This window comes from Astyanax mexicanus, chromosome 14, assembly GCF_023375975.1.
Source record: "Astyanax mexicanus isolate ESR-SI-001 chromosome 14, AstMex3_surface, whole genome shotgun sequence".
Taxonomy (NCBI): Eukaryota; Metazoa; Chordata; class Actinopteri; order Characiformes; family Acestrorhamphidae; genus Astyanax; species Astyanax mexicanus.
The window spans coordinates 47,755,480-47,771,913 of record NC_064421.1 but is presented as its reverse complement, the minus strand read 5'-3'; the positions used below and the strand labels follow the sequence as shown (position 1 = coordinate 47,771,913).

The following is a 16,434-nucleotide window of genomic DNA, read 5'->3' as shown; positions in this document are numbered from 1 at the left end:
TCAGCCTTGTGTGACAGAAAAGTAGCACTGCTCATCATCCTGAACACACCATCCCCACTGTGAAACATGGTGATGGCAGCATCATACTGTGGGCATGCTTTTCTTCAGCAATCCTCGAGACTGGAAAAAAAGAGATTTACAAGACAAATGCGGCAAGACGGTGACCTTAAAGCTCACCTTCCGTCGTTTTTTCTTTCATTTTAAAATGTCTAGTTGTGGTCTCTAGTATGAATGAATGACATGTGAGCCGTTTTTGTAAAAAAAAAGTGCTCAGGTGTCTCTGTATAGCTCTTTTTTAATGGACTGTTTTAGGGGTGTGTCCAAAATGACCGGATTCCAGCTTTGCTCATGAATATTCATACATGCAAACAGCATGCAAATATCTCTCCTCTGATTGGCTCAGAGCACTGCGACGCCCCTCCGCCGCTCTGCCGCTCACTGCCTCCCACCTCCTAACTGATGAGCGGTGATGTTGCGTCGCTTCAGCTCCGCCTCTGGGAGTTTCTCGAGCCAAGGTGGGCTGGTCTGTGAGTTTCTGCCTACGTAGGCAGAAAGATAATTCAAAATTCACCCGTTTTTCGGAGGGGGGTAGGGGGGATTTCTTTGCTTAGCTCCTGCAGACAATGGGGGCTGCAAAACAGTTTAATGTGCAGGTGTACACATTCAACTCGGAGAGACCTACTGTATTCCACAAAAAACAAGAAAAATCGGATTTTCACGGAAGGTGAGCTTTAAACATACAGCCAGAGCTGCAGTGGAGCTATAATGGTTTAGATAAAAATCCTGACATAAATCCCATTAATCTTCTGTAAAGAGATGAGAAAACTGCTGTTCACAGACGCTCTCCATCCAACCTGACTGAGCTTCAGCTGTTTTATAACAAAGAATGGGGCAAAAATCTCACAGACTATTTATTACATGCCTTGTTCAGGATTCGACTACTCCTTTTTTTTTTTTCTTGGATTTTCTCCATTTGTACACTGTAGTCTGTTTGGCTGATGATTGTTTGGTGGAGTCTAAACTCTTTTATGGTCTAAACTTTTTTTTCAAGGTCCTCAGAAATCTCCACAAACATGGAACATTTTAAAATAAAACTTGCTCCGCCCACTCATACCTGATGGTCATCCCATTGATTGAAAACACCTGACCCTATTTTCACCTTTAAATTAACCACTAATCCTACAGCTTAACATACACTCTAAAAAACAGAGGTACGATATGAGTACTTTTTTGTACTCAAAGGTACACTCATAATTTTCTCCTCAAAGGTATAATATTGGTCTTTACAGGGTCAGATTTGTTCCCTCTGAAGTACAAAGTCATTTCTAACAGCAATAAGTACAGATTTGTACCATTTAACCTGCAGCCAAAAGGTGCATTCAGTATTCTGCATCACTGTCCTAATAAACTATATATATTTTATTTGCACATTTTTTATTTGAAAGCCAAACAATTTTGGATCGTCAAGTTTTTGAGCCATATTTAGTTGATGATAATGTTTATAATCTTAATAATCTTTACTGGCACAAAAACATGGGTACAAAAAAGGTATTGAGAAGGTACTTTTTTGTACCTCAATATAAGGTACAGCCCCAGAGACAAGCGTTATACTCTTTTAAGTACAAATCTATACTTATTTTCCTTAGTGTGTACTTTTGCAATATTGGATAATATTTCTCAATAAATAAATAACCAGGAATAATGTTTCTGTCTCATTTGTTTACCTGTGATTTTTCTCTGTGCTTTTAGGACTTGAAAATCTGACCATTGTGAAAATGTGATGATGTTTGAAGTCATATTTATGCAGAAATATAAAAAAAATATAAAAGGGTTCACAAACTTTCAAGCACGACTGTATCTGACAGATACAAACTGTGAGAAAATAAACTCATTGTGCTGTTTGCATGTTTGTAGAGGGAGGGGTCTGCCATGTTCTCACTCTTTTAAATTGGAGCGAGGGAACGCCTTGAATAATTGTGCAACAGAGCTGAAAGTTGAAGACAGGATCTATAATTATGGCTTGTATTTACGCCATCATACTAAAAGCATACCAGACAAGCAGACACCTGCTGAAGAGAAAAGACTGCTCCAGAAAGATTCACGCCTGCACTAAACAACCACAAATCACAGCACAGACTCTATAGAATGAGTTTATACAGTCAGAGAAGAGTTTTATGTTTAATCTGTCCCTCCTAAATGTTTTGGTTTGCAAGAACTTTGCATTTTGCAATGTAAGATTAATCTGATTTAGTTTATAAGAAAATCAAACTCAAATGTGGCCCATTATACCACACTTAGTTCAAACCCTGCAATGTGATTGGTTGAGAGGTGTTTTATGAGTACCGGTATCAGCCGGTAATGCACTGTAACCAAAGCTCTCCACACATTACTCCGCCACATACAGGTTACCTAGCGGGTAACAGCTACAAACAGAGCAGCAATGGAACTATTTTAAATGGCGGATTGTTTATAACCAATCAGATCGAATTTTCTCCTTCTCTTTAACTCTAAATCTTTCAATAAACAGTGATAATGGAACGGTGGTATAATCGCAATAAAACACTCGAGGTTCGTGCTAAAACGTGTAATATTGGCAGTGCCAGAAAATGAGAAATGGCTGAAATAACAAAAAAAAAAGATGCAGAGCTTTCAGACCTCAAATAATGCAAAGAAAACAAGTTCATATTTATAAAGTTTTAAGCGTTCAGAAATCAATATTTGGTGGAATAACCCTGGTTGGTTTTTAATCACAGTTTTTTTCATGCATCTTGGCATCATGTTCTCCTCCACCAGTCTTACACACTGCTTTTGGATAACTTTATGCTGCTTTACTCCTGGTGCAAAAATTCAAGCAGTTCAGTTTGGTGGTTTGATGGCTTGTGATCATCCATCTTCCTCTTGATTGTATTCTAGAGGTTTTTTTAATTTGGTAAAATCCAGAAACTCTTCAGAAACTTTTAAGCATTTTTATTATAAAAGTGGTTTTGTCTCTATTGTTTATAAAGCCCATTGTATCACCCAGTATTAAAAGTGACTAGCAGTGTATTCCACTGCCCTGTTGCCCTTTTCTTTTATAGAGAGCATGAGATATTTAATGAGGAATGTGAAGGAGGTCTAAGGTGAGCTCCACACCCTGAAATAAGATCTTCTCAGAGTTTGCATCAGGAGGAATTGTTTGCAGAGGAAGGGCAGATTCTCTGGAGTGATACAGGTGACGTTCAGCGGCCCGAGGATCAGGTCAAGTTGCTGTGTAGAATATCTGTAAATGACAGCAGCCTGGGTGGAACCTTGCCCCAAATATGTCAATATGCCAGTTTTGTTTTTTTTTGTTTTTGTTTTTTTTACTGTAGTCTGTCTACGCTGGGAGGCCTGTCTGTTGTTGGCTAATCACATTTGCAGCCATGCCCATTTTTCCAGCTCTCTGTTATTATAGTACAACATGTACCTTTCTGCGTTCTGCATGTTACCACCAGCCATGCTGTTCAGACTTGAAAGCCTGATCACACTGTATTCAGAATACAGTCCATTGTTTTAGCAAGAAATCAGGTTTTTACTGTTTCACTGTTATATCAAGCAGGAAGAACTGAAAAAAAGTCTAAAATTATGAGAGCACTTAAAAATTATGAGTTTTTTATTTTACCAAGCCATCAAACCTGTCATGTCTTAGCCCTGTCTCATGTCTCTGTGTGTTTTCCTCACGTGACCTTTACTCCTCTGTGTCTCTTGTCAGTAGATTTCCACCATGTGTTTCTCATTTGTAGCTCTGCCCCTTCCCCAGGTGTTTCCAATTCTAGTGTGTTTTATGTTACTATAAATAGCCCTCCTCTGCCACCTTGTCCTCCGTCGGTCTTTGCACCTTCACCTGTCGTTCGTCTCTCTGTGTTTTCATAACGTTTCTCAGTGTCTGTCTTAGCCTTGGTTCCTTGTTTCTTGTTTATTTCTTGTTTTCTCGTTTATAGTTTATTTCCTTGTTTATTTCTAGTTTCTTGTTTTATTTTTTGTTTCCTAGCTCCCTGTATATACCCTGCTTGTGTTGATTCCTAGTTTAGCTCCTTGTATATATTTCCTGTTTGTTTATTTATTATCTCTAGTTGGTTTAGTTTAGGTTCTTTGATTTGTTTTGGTTATTGGTTATTTGTGTATCTTTGTTTCATGTTACTTGTTCCTTGTTTTTCTTGTTATTTATTTATTAAATTATTTATTTTCACCCTACCTGCACTTGTGTCCGCCTCCTCGTCTCCCTGCCTGGGTCATCCGTGACAAAACCAAACTGAACTGCTTGAATTTTTGCACCAGGAGTAAAGCAACATAAAGTTATCCAAAAGCAGTGTGTAAGACTGGTGGAGGAGAACATGTCATGTGATTTAAAACAAGGTTTAATCTACCAAATATTGATTTCTGAACTCTTAAAACTTCATGAATATGAACTATGTGTTTTTTTTTTTTTTTTTTTTTTTTTTTTGCATTATTTGAGGTCTGAAAGCTCTGCATCTTTTTTTTTTTTGTTATTTCAGCCATTTTCTGCAAATAAATGCTTTAAATTACAATATTTTTATTTGGAATTTGAGAGAAATGTTGTTTGTAGTTTTTAGAATAAAACAACAATGTTCATTTTACTTTGTGAATGTGAGTGTAATTTCAGTGCTGATTCATCGCTGGTTGCTATGGTGTTGCTATGGTATCTGTTGGTCACTATGTCCTCTCTACGTGGTTGCTAGGTGTTTCACAATCTATGGATGCTAGTGTGCTCTGGATGCGTGGGGTGTCCAAACTTTTGGCCAGTAGCTGGTTTATCCAGCAGCTCCTCCGTGTTATTATTATTTTTATTAACTCAGATACACACTATGGTTGATTATTAAGATAATATTTAAGTCTGTTTTGAATTTGTATGAACTCTTCCTACAGTTCAATTAAGGTCAGAAAATAATAAATGTTAGATTATCATTTTTTTTTTAGCTATCTGCATCTATATTTTATTGCAGCATTATTCATCTCTGTATGTAGAGCATAGACAAAGATTTGACCAGGTTTATTATTAGTAATCTGATGTTTCTCCCCATTTCAGGTCTGACAGGTAGGCCGTCAGGTGCTGTCCTCAGACAGTGAGACACTCCCAGCTCTGAACATGATCTAAGCACTATAGTGGTGCAGCTGATAGGCTGGTGCTCCTCGTACGACTAGTTGTGAATAGAGATACACCTATTTTGGCTCTGCTGTTGTTTACAACTTAGCGACTGCCTGCAGCAGGTCTGGTGAAGTGTGTGGCTCCTCTGGCAGCAGTTTCACTACCAGCTTAAGCTGAGGGATCATGCAAACTCTGGCAACCAATGAGTGCAGCTTTAGTCTTTAGGGTTTGATTTAATGGGTACAAATTATGGGGATAAATCAGATAAACATTTGATTCTGCTGGATTAAGAGGATGAGATAATTAAATACTATAGAGAGTCATGTGGGCATGGATCATGTGCGTACACACAGGAGAGTCAACACAAACACAAGAGCATTTTACTGAAATAATTTAATAAAAACATTTGAACTGGTTTGGCAGCACACAGGGTGTGGCATCCTGGAGCCAGTGGAGTTATATATACAGTATATAAACTTACGCTTGAGTTCAGATGCTCAGTTAAAGTTTTATGACAGCTCTAGATGTCGGTTGTCTTTTGGAGATGCCCTGACAAGCTTGGGCTGAAGCTTTTTGAATTTTCCTCTTTGAACTTTCTACTCTCAATCTTCATATTGTTCAGTAGTTAGCAAACAGAAACGATCCTTCTACACATTACTTGTCTCTGGTCTGGGATGCAATGTATCTGGAGCCTACGACTCAGGAACTCCCCCTGGACAGGGAACCAGACATAGTATACCACACACTACTATTCAGTCAACTTAACGTTTTCACACCGACACTATTTGGTTTGATTAAAATGGACTTTGTTGAGACCTGCTAAAGGAGGTGATCTCGGTCCAGTCCCAAACGAACTCTGGAGCGGTTCACTTGTGCTAATAAGGTGCAGTTTAATCTGATATATTAGCCAGATAACACTAATTAGTTACCACAGCTATGAACAAACACTGTCTCTGCTGCTCCATGCTGTTTACACACTAAGTGAGTGGTATGTGCAGCGTTCACTGTTTGCAGCCGCACGCTGCATGTCCTATTAAAACCACAGTGCCTTGTGCCTTAGTCCCCTGTAAGACTGTCCCTAAGAAGTGCAGGACTAGACCTAATCGGTATTGTCTTCAGTATGTGAAATACAAGCTTACAGAAATTCAGATTTTGTAACTGTAACTCTGCAAGGCAAGAACAAAATCTGCCAAAATCCACCACTACCACTTAGGGTTAAATGCCCTGAAGATGCTTCTGAACTCACTGGAATTCATCTTTGTGCTTTTACCATCGGTCACATTATAATTAAAATAATTAGCTTCAGTGGAAATCATACGCCCACAATCTGCATGTTTTACAAATGAGGTGATCTACTGAAGGAATGAGAGATCAGCCTGCTGCAGTGCTCAGACCAGAAGCAAAGCAGTTTCCTTCAGATACTGGGCCGCACTGCAGTTACCCAACACCACAACGACCCCAAACACAACCCTATAGATCCCCTTTTAAGGAAGGTGCAGGAGCGCAAAGTCTGCTGGACCACTCATCGCTCTGGATAAAATGTTCTGGTATGGGTTATTCGGTATAAAATGGTAAAAACTTAAACTATAAAGCATGATAAATAAGGTAAAACTTTTAAAACATGGTTAATTTATAAAACAATGGTTAATCTATAAAAGCATGTTTAAACTATAAAAACATGTTTAATCTATAAAAGCAAAATACACTCATGGTAAATAAGGTAAAATTATAAAAACATGGTTTATCTATAAAAACATGGTAAAATTATAAAGCATGGTGAAAACATGGTAAAAATGGTAAAACTATAAAAAAAAAATGGTCAGCATGGTAAACACATGTTAAATATGTTTAAACTATTAAAACATGGTCAGCATGGTGAAAACATGGTAAACATGTGCAAACAATAAAAACATGGTACAACTATAAAATATGGTAAAACTTTAAGAATATGGGCAACATGGTATAAAACTCGGTGAGACTACATAAATGTGGTAAAAAAAAATATGGTAACCGTGGTAAAACATATTAAAACATAGTAAAAACATGTTCAATATGGCAAAACCATGGTAATCATGGTTAAAATATTAAACCATGGTAAAAAAAAAAAAAAAAAAAAGTTAAACACGGTCAAACTATAAAAACTTTGTAAATATGGTAAAAAAAAAAAGATGAAACATGGTAACCATGTTTAAACTATAAAAACATGGCAGAACTATAAAATATGGTAAAACTACAAGAATATGGGCCCAAAAAAATGGTAAAAACTTGGTTAACATGTTTAAACTATAAAAACACTGTAAGTATGGTCAAACTAAAGACATGGTTAAAAACATAGTAAAATATTATATGGTAAAAACATTGTAAAACTGAACACTGCAGCTAAATCCTGTTTTTGCGGACTGTAATCCCTTGTTTGAGACCCGGACCTGAAGTGCACTACTTTACTGCACTACAGAGGGTGGAAGTGTGAGATTTGAGACGCACCCCTGTATCTGCTGAACGCGCGGAGGAGACGCGCCCTCTAGCGGAAGAAGCGCTCAGGTACAGGAGTGTATATTGATATGGAGATGATCAGTGAGAGACAGTGATCAGTAAAGATGCTTTATCTCTCTGTGTGTCTGTGTGTTCTCGGGGTAAAGCAGCAGCAGCAGCAGCAGCAGCAGCGGCGGGGGTTTAAACGGGTGTTTGTTCAGTCCTGGTGAATTAAAGGCTAAATAATAAATCTGAGAGTATAGTAGATAGTTAGTGTGTGTATAACGTTATTTATCTAGCTGTTGGTCTGAGGCCTGGACTCTTCATGGCGCACTATATACCAGGTAACGATAAGACTGATAACTTACCTAGCTAACTTTAGCATTTAACTGTTTATCTAAATAACCAGTTAAATATTACAGTGTTGATTAGAGAACTGTAGATATTAACCTGCAGCAGTAAAGTGAGATGTGGTCCTCAGGTAGAGTAGAAGGCCCATGGGGTGGCTTTTCTTCAGGCCTGGTGGAGGAAGAGGAGGAAAAGTACATGGACAGCAATGCAAACTTCCATTTCACCCTCTCTGATTACCTCCAGAGCCTCCATATCTCTGACCAGGTTCATCCAGAGGTGAGTGTTGGTGTTCTGGAGAACTGTCAACAGAACTATTGGCATTTATTGATTTTATTATATATTTTATACACATATACTGTATTTTAAAACAAGTATATTAAACCATTATATTGCAATGTAGTTATTAGAGCTAGTTGTGAAATGTTAATCTTGTGATAGTCTAGTCAAGAGTTCCTATTAAAAAATGTAAGAATAGTTTAGCTAATGTGTCTATATTATATAAAGCTTCTCTGTGCTTCTATTCTATATGCTTTATTTAGTTTATTTTGAGGTTTACACTTAACTTATAATGATAATGATAATTTTGTTTGCTTTTTTTAAATTAAAATAATTACAAAACTATATTTTAAACATATTTAAAGAATACATAACCATTTTAATATCCTAGCAGACACAGCACAATACATTTACTGTGGTGCTAACCTAATCATGAATGTACCTCAGCATTGCTACTCTACTTGTCTGAGTGTGATTTTCACGGAGAAAGAAAGGCAGCCAGTTTTTTTTTACTAAACTTAGAGCTAAGTTAGCTCAATTAGTGTTATATAATATCCACAGCTTGTAATTTTTAGCTGGTTTGTTAAGGGGTATAAACTTGTACAGAGCATGAAAGTGATGCTAAGTTATTTTCTTATTTTAATTAAGTAAAAAATATATAAGCATAGAAATGAGGTTAATTCTGACTTATAACAGCTTTCCCTCACTCTGATGCACCAAAAGTGCTTTTTGCAATATTTGGTGGAATAATTTAAAACAATTTAAGAGTACAATTTTCCCATCAGAACAGTGAAATCAAAGTTTTCAAATGTCTTACATTAAAATACAGATAATTAAGGTCTTAAATTGTCTTAAATTTGCTGTAGGTATTACATTTTCAGACAATGCGTTTAATGCTGGTGCGAAAACATATTAGCGAGCTAGGGTTAACAGGGAGCTAGCTAACATTAGTGATGAGCTAGCTAACATGCTAACGTTAGTGGCAAGTAAGCTAACATTATTAGGGAAAGAACTAAGATTAGCAGAGAGCTAGCTCACTTTAGTGTCAAGCTAGCTAACATACTAACTTTAGCAGAGAGCTAGCTAACGTTCCTGAGGAAAGAACTAAGGTTAGCAGGGAGCTAGCTAACATTAGCAGTGAGTTTGCTAACGTTACTGAGGAGAGAACTAAGGTTAGCAGAGAGCTAGCTCACACTAGCGCCAAGCTAGCTAACATTAACGGCAAGTTAGCTAACATACTAATGCTAATGCTAATGTTACCAGGAAGAGAATAAGATTAGCAGTGAGCTAGCTAACATGCTAACATTCTAACTTTAGGGATGAGCAGGCTAACTGGAAGGTCAAAATAAGTCTTGACTAAGAGTAAAATAAATAAAATATTTTTAGGCTGCATATTTACATCTGCAGTTCTGAAACATTTCAGTTTTCGACTTTGTGCTACTGGGATCCACCCTACCCGGGGTAAAAAAAAAAGTTTATTTTTGTGGGGTTTTATGTAATCAGGCACAGCTTTTAAAGATATGGCCAATTCAGATAATGATAAATAGACACTGATAATTATTTATAGAGAAAACACTTCAATGTTTTACATTTTTATTATTATTATTATTATTATTATTATTATTGGTAGTAGTAGTAGTAGTAGTAGAAGTAGTAGTAGTGGTGTTAGTAGTAGTATTAAAAAAAATCTTCACTACAATTTAATCGATAACTTCCTATTTTTTTCAATGTGTGCAAAAGTAAAAAAAAAATGTTTTTAAGTGACTTATGTTATGTTGCCTCTGTTTTGCATCACAGTTGAACACTGATAATTGTTTATAGAGAAAACACTTTAATGTTTTACATTATTATTATTATTATTATTATTATTATTATTAGTAGTAGTAGTAGTAGTGGTGTTAGTAGTAGTATTAAAAAAATCATCACTACAGTTTAACCACAGTTGAACAAAATGGAAAAAATAATAATTAATAACAAATGGAAATGTTATATTTTGTACGATATATATATATATTTTTTAGATTTCAGTTTTATACTATATTTTTAAACTTGCATTCATTCTCTCCAGGTTACAGTTATCTGTGAGCAGGTTACGCCAGTGTTTTTAAGAAATTTCTATAAACAGTTCTGTTTTTTCAATTGCATAGATTTGTTTTTTTAGAGATGAGAAAATATATCATTAAGAAGTATATGTTTGGGTACTGTTAATGAGGTGGTATCATCAACAAGTAGTCCAGACCCAGGATCTCAGATAACTTGCCCATGACCTCTGACCAGAAAACATGAATTTTTGGACAGAGCCAAAAAAATTTTTTATTTAATTCAGTGTTTTGTCATATCGCCAAGAGTATCGTTATTGATTTATACCATGAAATATTGTGATATTATTTTAGGGCCATATCGCCCACCTCTAGTGTGTTGGCTCTGCTTGTGTGGGTGTGAGACTTTTTTTTTTTACACTGTAGGAAAGTAGTAGTGAGTAATGGACTGCTTTGTCTTGTGTCTTTATTTATTTATTTATTTATTTATTTATTTATTTATTTATTTATTTATTCATTCATTTAGGGAGGGGAGGGTGTTGGCCTGGCCAGCACCATGAGAGAAAGAGAGAGAGAGAAAGATAGAGGGAGAGAGGGGTGGGGTGAATGAAGGAAGGGTAAGTTTAACTGCAGCTGAGTAGTAGAGAGAGATGGACCCATACAGGAGGGTGGGGGGCACAGGGAGGAGTGGCAGAGGGAGAGCAAGAGAGGAATAGAGTGAAAGAGAGAGAGGGATAGAGAGAGAGAGAGAGAGAGAGGGACAAAGTGAGCGTGTGTATGTGCTGCGACTAAGTGGGCCGCTGATGTGAAATTTGTTAGCAGAGGGATACTCTCTCTTTCTGTCTCTTTCTCTCTCTTTCCCTGTCTCTCTCTTTTTATCTGTCTCTCCCTTCGTTCGTCGGAGGTTCTGGCTCGCAGCCTGCCGGGGGTTTCATTAGTAATCGAGGCATGCACACACACTCCATGCAGTTCACTGTGCCTTCTCGGCTGCCGTGCGTTTGGAAGCAACCCAGGTTTTGCCGCTGACATGGACCGAGATGTGAGTGCGATTGTTGCTGCTCTGTGTGTGTCTCTCTTTTTCTCTCTCTCTCTCTCTGTCCCTCCCTCTCTTTTACAGTTCTCCCTTCCCTCACTCTCTCTCTCTCTCTCTCTTTCACTCTCACTCTCTTTCCCTCTCTCTGTTTCTCTGTCTATTATTTGCCACATTTGGTTTGCTCTAGCTGTCATCTGCGTTTTTCTATCTCTCTCTTTTTTTGCCTTGTTCTCTTTTTACATCTTTCTCTCTCTGTCTCTCTATCTTCTCCCTTTCTGTCCAGCTATAGATGGTAGTTAAGTGCATCTGTGTGTGTGTAAATATATATATATGTGTGAGTGTGTGAGCGCATGCAGTACACAACACACACACACACACCCCTGTCCACATGCGCAGACAGAGCTAGCAGAGGCTGCTGCTGCTGAAGAGGAGGCCTGTGTTTTGGACAGGCAGGCAGGCGCACTGCTGTCAGCTGATCGTCTGAGGCTGATGATATGTTTGGATATTTGCCTTGTGACATTTCAGAGAAGCAGAGAAGAGCTAGGGCTTTTTTTAAGGTGGGGTGGGGGGGGGGGGGGGGGGTGACTGGGTGTGTGAGGTGGGGTGTTAAGATTATCATCTAGTCTGTATTTACACCCTCCCCAACTCCCCATGCATTAGTGACTCGTTTTTGGCACGGCCACTGGGACATTCCCTACCTTCTGTTGTGTTGATTTGTGTGTACGCCGTGTTTGGTGGTGTGGCGGGGCTGTGTCTGTGTGTGTGTTTAGGTACCCTGGCAACCCAGATAAGCCAGAGGTGCAGTTTTGTGTCCCCCGACACAGAGTTAGACACTCTACACTTTCACACGTCATCCTGAATGAATCTGATTTCTCTGATTTTGCTATTTATAGGTTTATGTTTGAGTAAAATGAACATTGTTGTTTTATTCTATAAACTACAGACAACATTTCTCCCAAATTCCAAATATAAATCTTGTCATTTAGAGTATTTATTTTCAGAAAATGAGAAAAAAAATGGATGCAGAGCTTTCAGACCTCAAATAATGCAAAAAAACAAGTTCATATTCAAGTTTTAAGAGTTCAGAAATCAATATTTGGTGGAATAACCCCAGTTGGTTTTTAATCACAGATTTTTTAATGCATCTTGGCATCATGTTCTCCTCCACCAGTCTTACACACTGCTTTTGGATAACTTTATGCTGCTTTACTCCTGGTGCAAAAATTCAAGCAGTTCAGTTTGGTGGTTTGATGGTTTGTGATCATCCATCTTCCTCTTGATTATATTCCAGAGGTTTTCAATTTGGTAAAATCAAAGAAAATCATCATTTTTAGGTGCTTTCTTATAGTTTTTTTCCCCAGAGCTGTATATAGGCAGCTATGCCTTATTATTAAGATGTTGTGTTGGGTCATGTGGTGGTTCTCTTTGGTGAGCATTCTTTGGCTGAAGGGATTTCTCCAACACCCCCTCCCCCTTATTCTCGCTGACGCTTCCAATCAGGTCTCGCTGAATGTGCTTACTAAGCTGTCAGTCTGCCTCAGTATGTTAAGACGGCTGAGAACGCGGGGAATGCTAATAAAGTTACGATTCATACGCTGAGGTCTGTTTCTTCGCATTAAAGCTGAAAAACGAGCAAAACTGTTCACCGATCACTCTTGCTGTTATCTGCATCTCCCTCTCTTTCCTTTACACTCTTTTTACATCTCTTCTGTACTCTCTCCTCTTCTGTCCAGCTATAGATGTTAGTTGCAGGTCATGATGCTGCCACCACCATGCTTAACAGTTGGTGCTGTGGGCTTGTGGGCAAGTTCAGACATTTTGGACTATTCACATGCACTAAATTTGACCCAACTGTGAAGATGTATGTTGTAACTCATTCTGCCCCAGAAAAATACCGGTTTATAGAAATGAATTAATTAAATAAAGGTCCATTATTGCAATGAATTGCATGTCCATGCTAAGTGTATGTTAACGTCAAACCACAACTGTCCAAATATGTAGCCTATAGTGATTTAGCCTTGCTTGTACATGTTGTTATAAGGAGTGGTCCAGCCTGGGCTGATGGATAATCTAGTATTTGCACATTTAATCTACTTATCTAGTATTTGCACAAACAGCTTCAGAGCATGGTTCTGCCACCACCATGCTTAACAGGTGGCTACTGTGGGCCCAAAACTTAAGCTAAAAACACTGTCCAGATAAGTAGCCAATAGTGGTTTAGCCTTGCTTGTACATGCAATTATGAAGAAGTGTTTCAGCCTGGGCTGTTGGATAACTAATGTAGTATTTGCAGGAACAGCTGCAGAGCATGATGCTACCACCACCATGCTTAACAGTGGCTACTGTGGACGTAAACTTTAGCTAAAGGAAACTGTCTGGATATGTAGTCTATAGTAGTTTAGCTTTGCTGGAACATTTTGTTAAAAGGAGTTTTCCATCCTGCGCTGTTGGATAACTAGTCTAGTATTTGCAGGAACAGCTGCAGAAGCATGATACTACCACCACCATGCTTAACAGGTGGCTACTGTGGACCTAAACTTTAGCTAAAGGAAACTGTCCGGATATATATATCCAATAGTGGTTTAGCACTGCTGCTGGATAATTAGCAGGCTATGTCAGCATGCTCAATCGTGAGCATCAAAATATTTATTGGTAGCTGTTTTATTTTATGGCTTCTGCCCTGTGCTGTAATAGCTAATGCTAATGTGTCAGAGGGGTGTTTTCTATCACTGCTTGTGTTTGCAGCCTTTTTCCAGACTGTGCTGGCAGAGGCGGCTCTCGCGCTCACAGAAGCAGACTGTGTTTTGTGACTCACTATTCTGCTTTGAGGGGAATGAATGTCACATGGACCAGCGAGGATTCTCTTATGTCATCCCTGACGCGACAGCGGGTGGTCAGCAGCTTTTTGTTGCTCCTCCCTCCCCTTGCCTATCATCCCTTCCTCCTTCCTGCTTCTCTCTCTCTCTCTTTCTATCTCTCGTTTGCTGACTGGCAGATGATGAGAGGTTTGTGCAATGGAGACTTGCTCACAACAGCAGCTAATTGTGGCGACTGTGGTGGGAGTTCTCCACGTTCTCGCAGATGACATACTTGGCAAATGCTCTCGGATTTCTTGGAGGACGAGAAATGTGTGGAAAAAAAACAATAACGTCACATTTCTCAACATATAAATATATAGTTTAGCGTCTTTGTAGATCCTGGAATTTAAAATACAGCATCAGAAACTATATAAACCAGATAAGGTGTATCAGATAGGAGCAGATTGATGGAAATGTCAATGTTTTGAATGATAATTTAAGCAGCTCATACTTAAAGTGATGGATTATAAGACATTGTATTTTTTGCACTATAAGGTGCACCAGGTTAGAAGATGCACTATCAATAAAGGTCTGCTTTCATACATAAGGCGCACCGGATTGTAAGGCACATTAAGTGACACTGGTAAGGAACAGGCGTGTCGCCATGTTTATCTTCAAATTCAGCAGGTCTCACCACTGGGGGGTAACTAAAAGCTAAGCTAAGTAAACAAAACTGTAAATATTTTCTTTTAAAGTCAAACGAGTGCTGAATGTTAATCTACACAGATTTCTCTCCTGAAAACTGTTTACTTGGGTGAGTAAAGCGCTTACGTTTATTTACAGAAAGCTTAAATTTCCAGTTTTCTACTAAGGCTGGGTGCAGCAGCATTGGCATTATATTAGCATAGTGAATAATGCCACCTAACATATTTGATTATGATTTTTCCCACATAGATTGTTTTAACACAGTAAGCACGCAGGCTACAGTCTGATATACTCACCTCTGAACGGCAGAAGAGCTAGTGCTTAGTGCAGTTAGCACTAATTAGCATTAGCAGTGGCTAGGCAGTGCTAGCCGGGGTAAGCAGCAGGCTACAATTCTGTATACTCGCCTTTTGAATGACAAAATTGCTAGTGCTTAGCATGGTAAGTGGCTAATGCTGATACTGCTCCAGTCTCAGTGCTGGAGAACTAAACTAAAACTCCTGTATAACTCTGTACTTCATACATAATTCATACATAAGGCACATTGGATTATAAGGTGCACTGACAATATTGGGGAAAATTAAAGGATTTTAAGTGCACCTTATAGTACAAAAAACAAAAAAATGGTATATCTCAGCTTGTCCAGAAAAGTGTGACTCCACCTGCCTTAGACAGCTTTTATTCACTGTGACATGACTCCACAGATGATGGAATTTGACTCTTTCACTTTTTATCTGATGGTGTTTCCTCAGGGTGCCTCTTCATTCTGTTCTAGTGTCCTGAACCTCGTCTGTGTCCCGCCTCACGAGCCTGCTGTTTATGTCCTGTGAGGCCTGGCTGGAGGGATCTGTTGGAGTGAAGCAGTGTAAGGAGGCAGTGTTTTCTCCTCACACTGTTAAACTCAGCCGGTGACTCCACGCTGAGCGTCCCAGCTCCAGTTGTGCAGAAAGCTCCTCGCTCTGCAGGCCTGTCAGACATGTGCCCTCTAGCCTCGCTCACAGCCCTTTAAAGAACCGGCATTACTCTGCATTACTCTGCTGTTACTCACACGGCTTTAACTGAGGCTCCCGGAGGGGATCAGACACACGGTACGGTTTCAGACTCGGGTCTCTGAGCACATGCAGACGGTCCGGCTGGAGTACTGTACTGCTGTACAGCTACATAATAAATCAATACAGTGTAGGAGACACAGCTGATGTGGACTTTTAAGTGTAGAAGGTTCATCTTTAATTTATTAAGTAGTCATATCATATCATATATATTCAATAATATCACAAAAAAAGATTACGCAATAGAAAAACTCTATATAGTAATAATAGAGATGTTCTTGAAAGCAGTCTAAAGCCCTGTCCGGATGTGATTAGTTTCTCAGGGGGCGTCTGTGTAAAATATTTCAAACTTCTACTCAGTGATAAAACTCCTGCATCCAGACTGCAATTAAAAAAACAGGAGGACCAGTGATTTTTTTTTTTCTTTTTCTTTTTTTTTTATTATTATTTTTTTTTAAATAGGCTTTCTCAGTCACATGACATCCCGTTCAGTAGCTCCTCCATTTTCACTCCCTGTTGTGTTTTAATGTGGATCTTCATGGAACCCCCCATAAAGGGGAGAATTACCCCACAGAGGACCCCCTGA

The 16,434-nt window shown here is 38.6% G+C and overlaps 1 protein-coding gene across 2 annotated transcripts in view; it reads left to right on the top strand.

Moving 5' to 3' along the window:
• Positions 1-7,655: 7,655 nt before the first annotated feature.
• ccdc9b (coiled-coil domain containing 9B) overlaps positions 7,656-16,434 on the top strand; it is a 35,554-nt gene continuing 26,775 nt past the window's right edge. The window contains exons 1-2 of one of the 2 annotated variants that reach the window (XM_022672574.2): positions 7,656-7,941; positions 8,079-8,224. In XM_022672574.2, the coding sequence (XP_022528295.2) occupies positions 7,923-7,941; positions 8,079-8,224 (165 nt within the window). In that variant the 5' untranslated portion in view covers positions 7,656-7,922. Of the gene's footprint in view, positions 7,942-8,078; positions 8,225-10,976; positions 11,303-16,434 lie in introns of those variants that run through there. The other variant, XM_022672575.2, reaches the window with a different exon arrangement.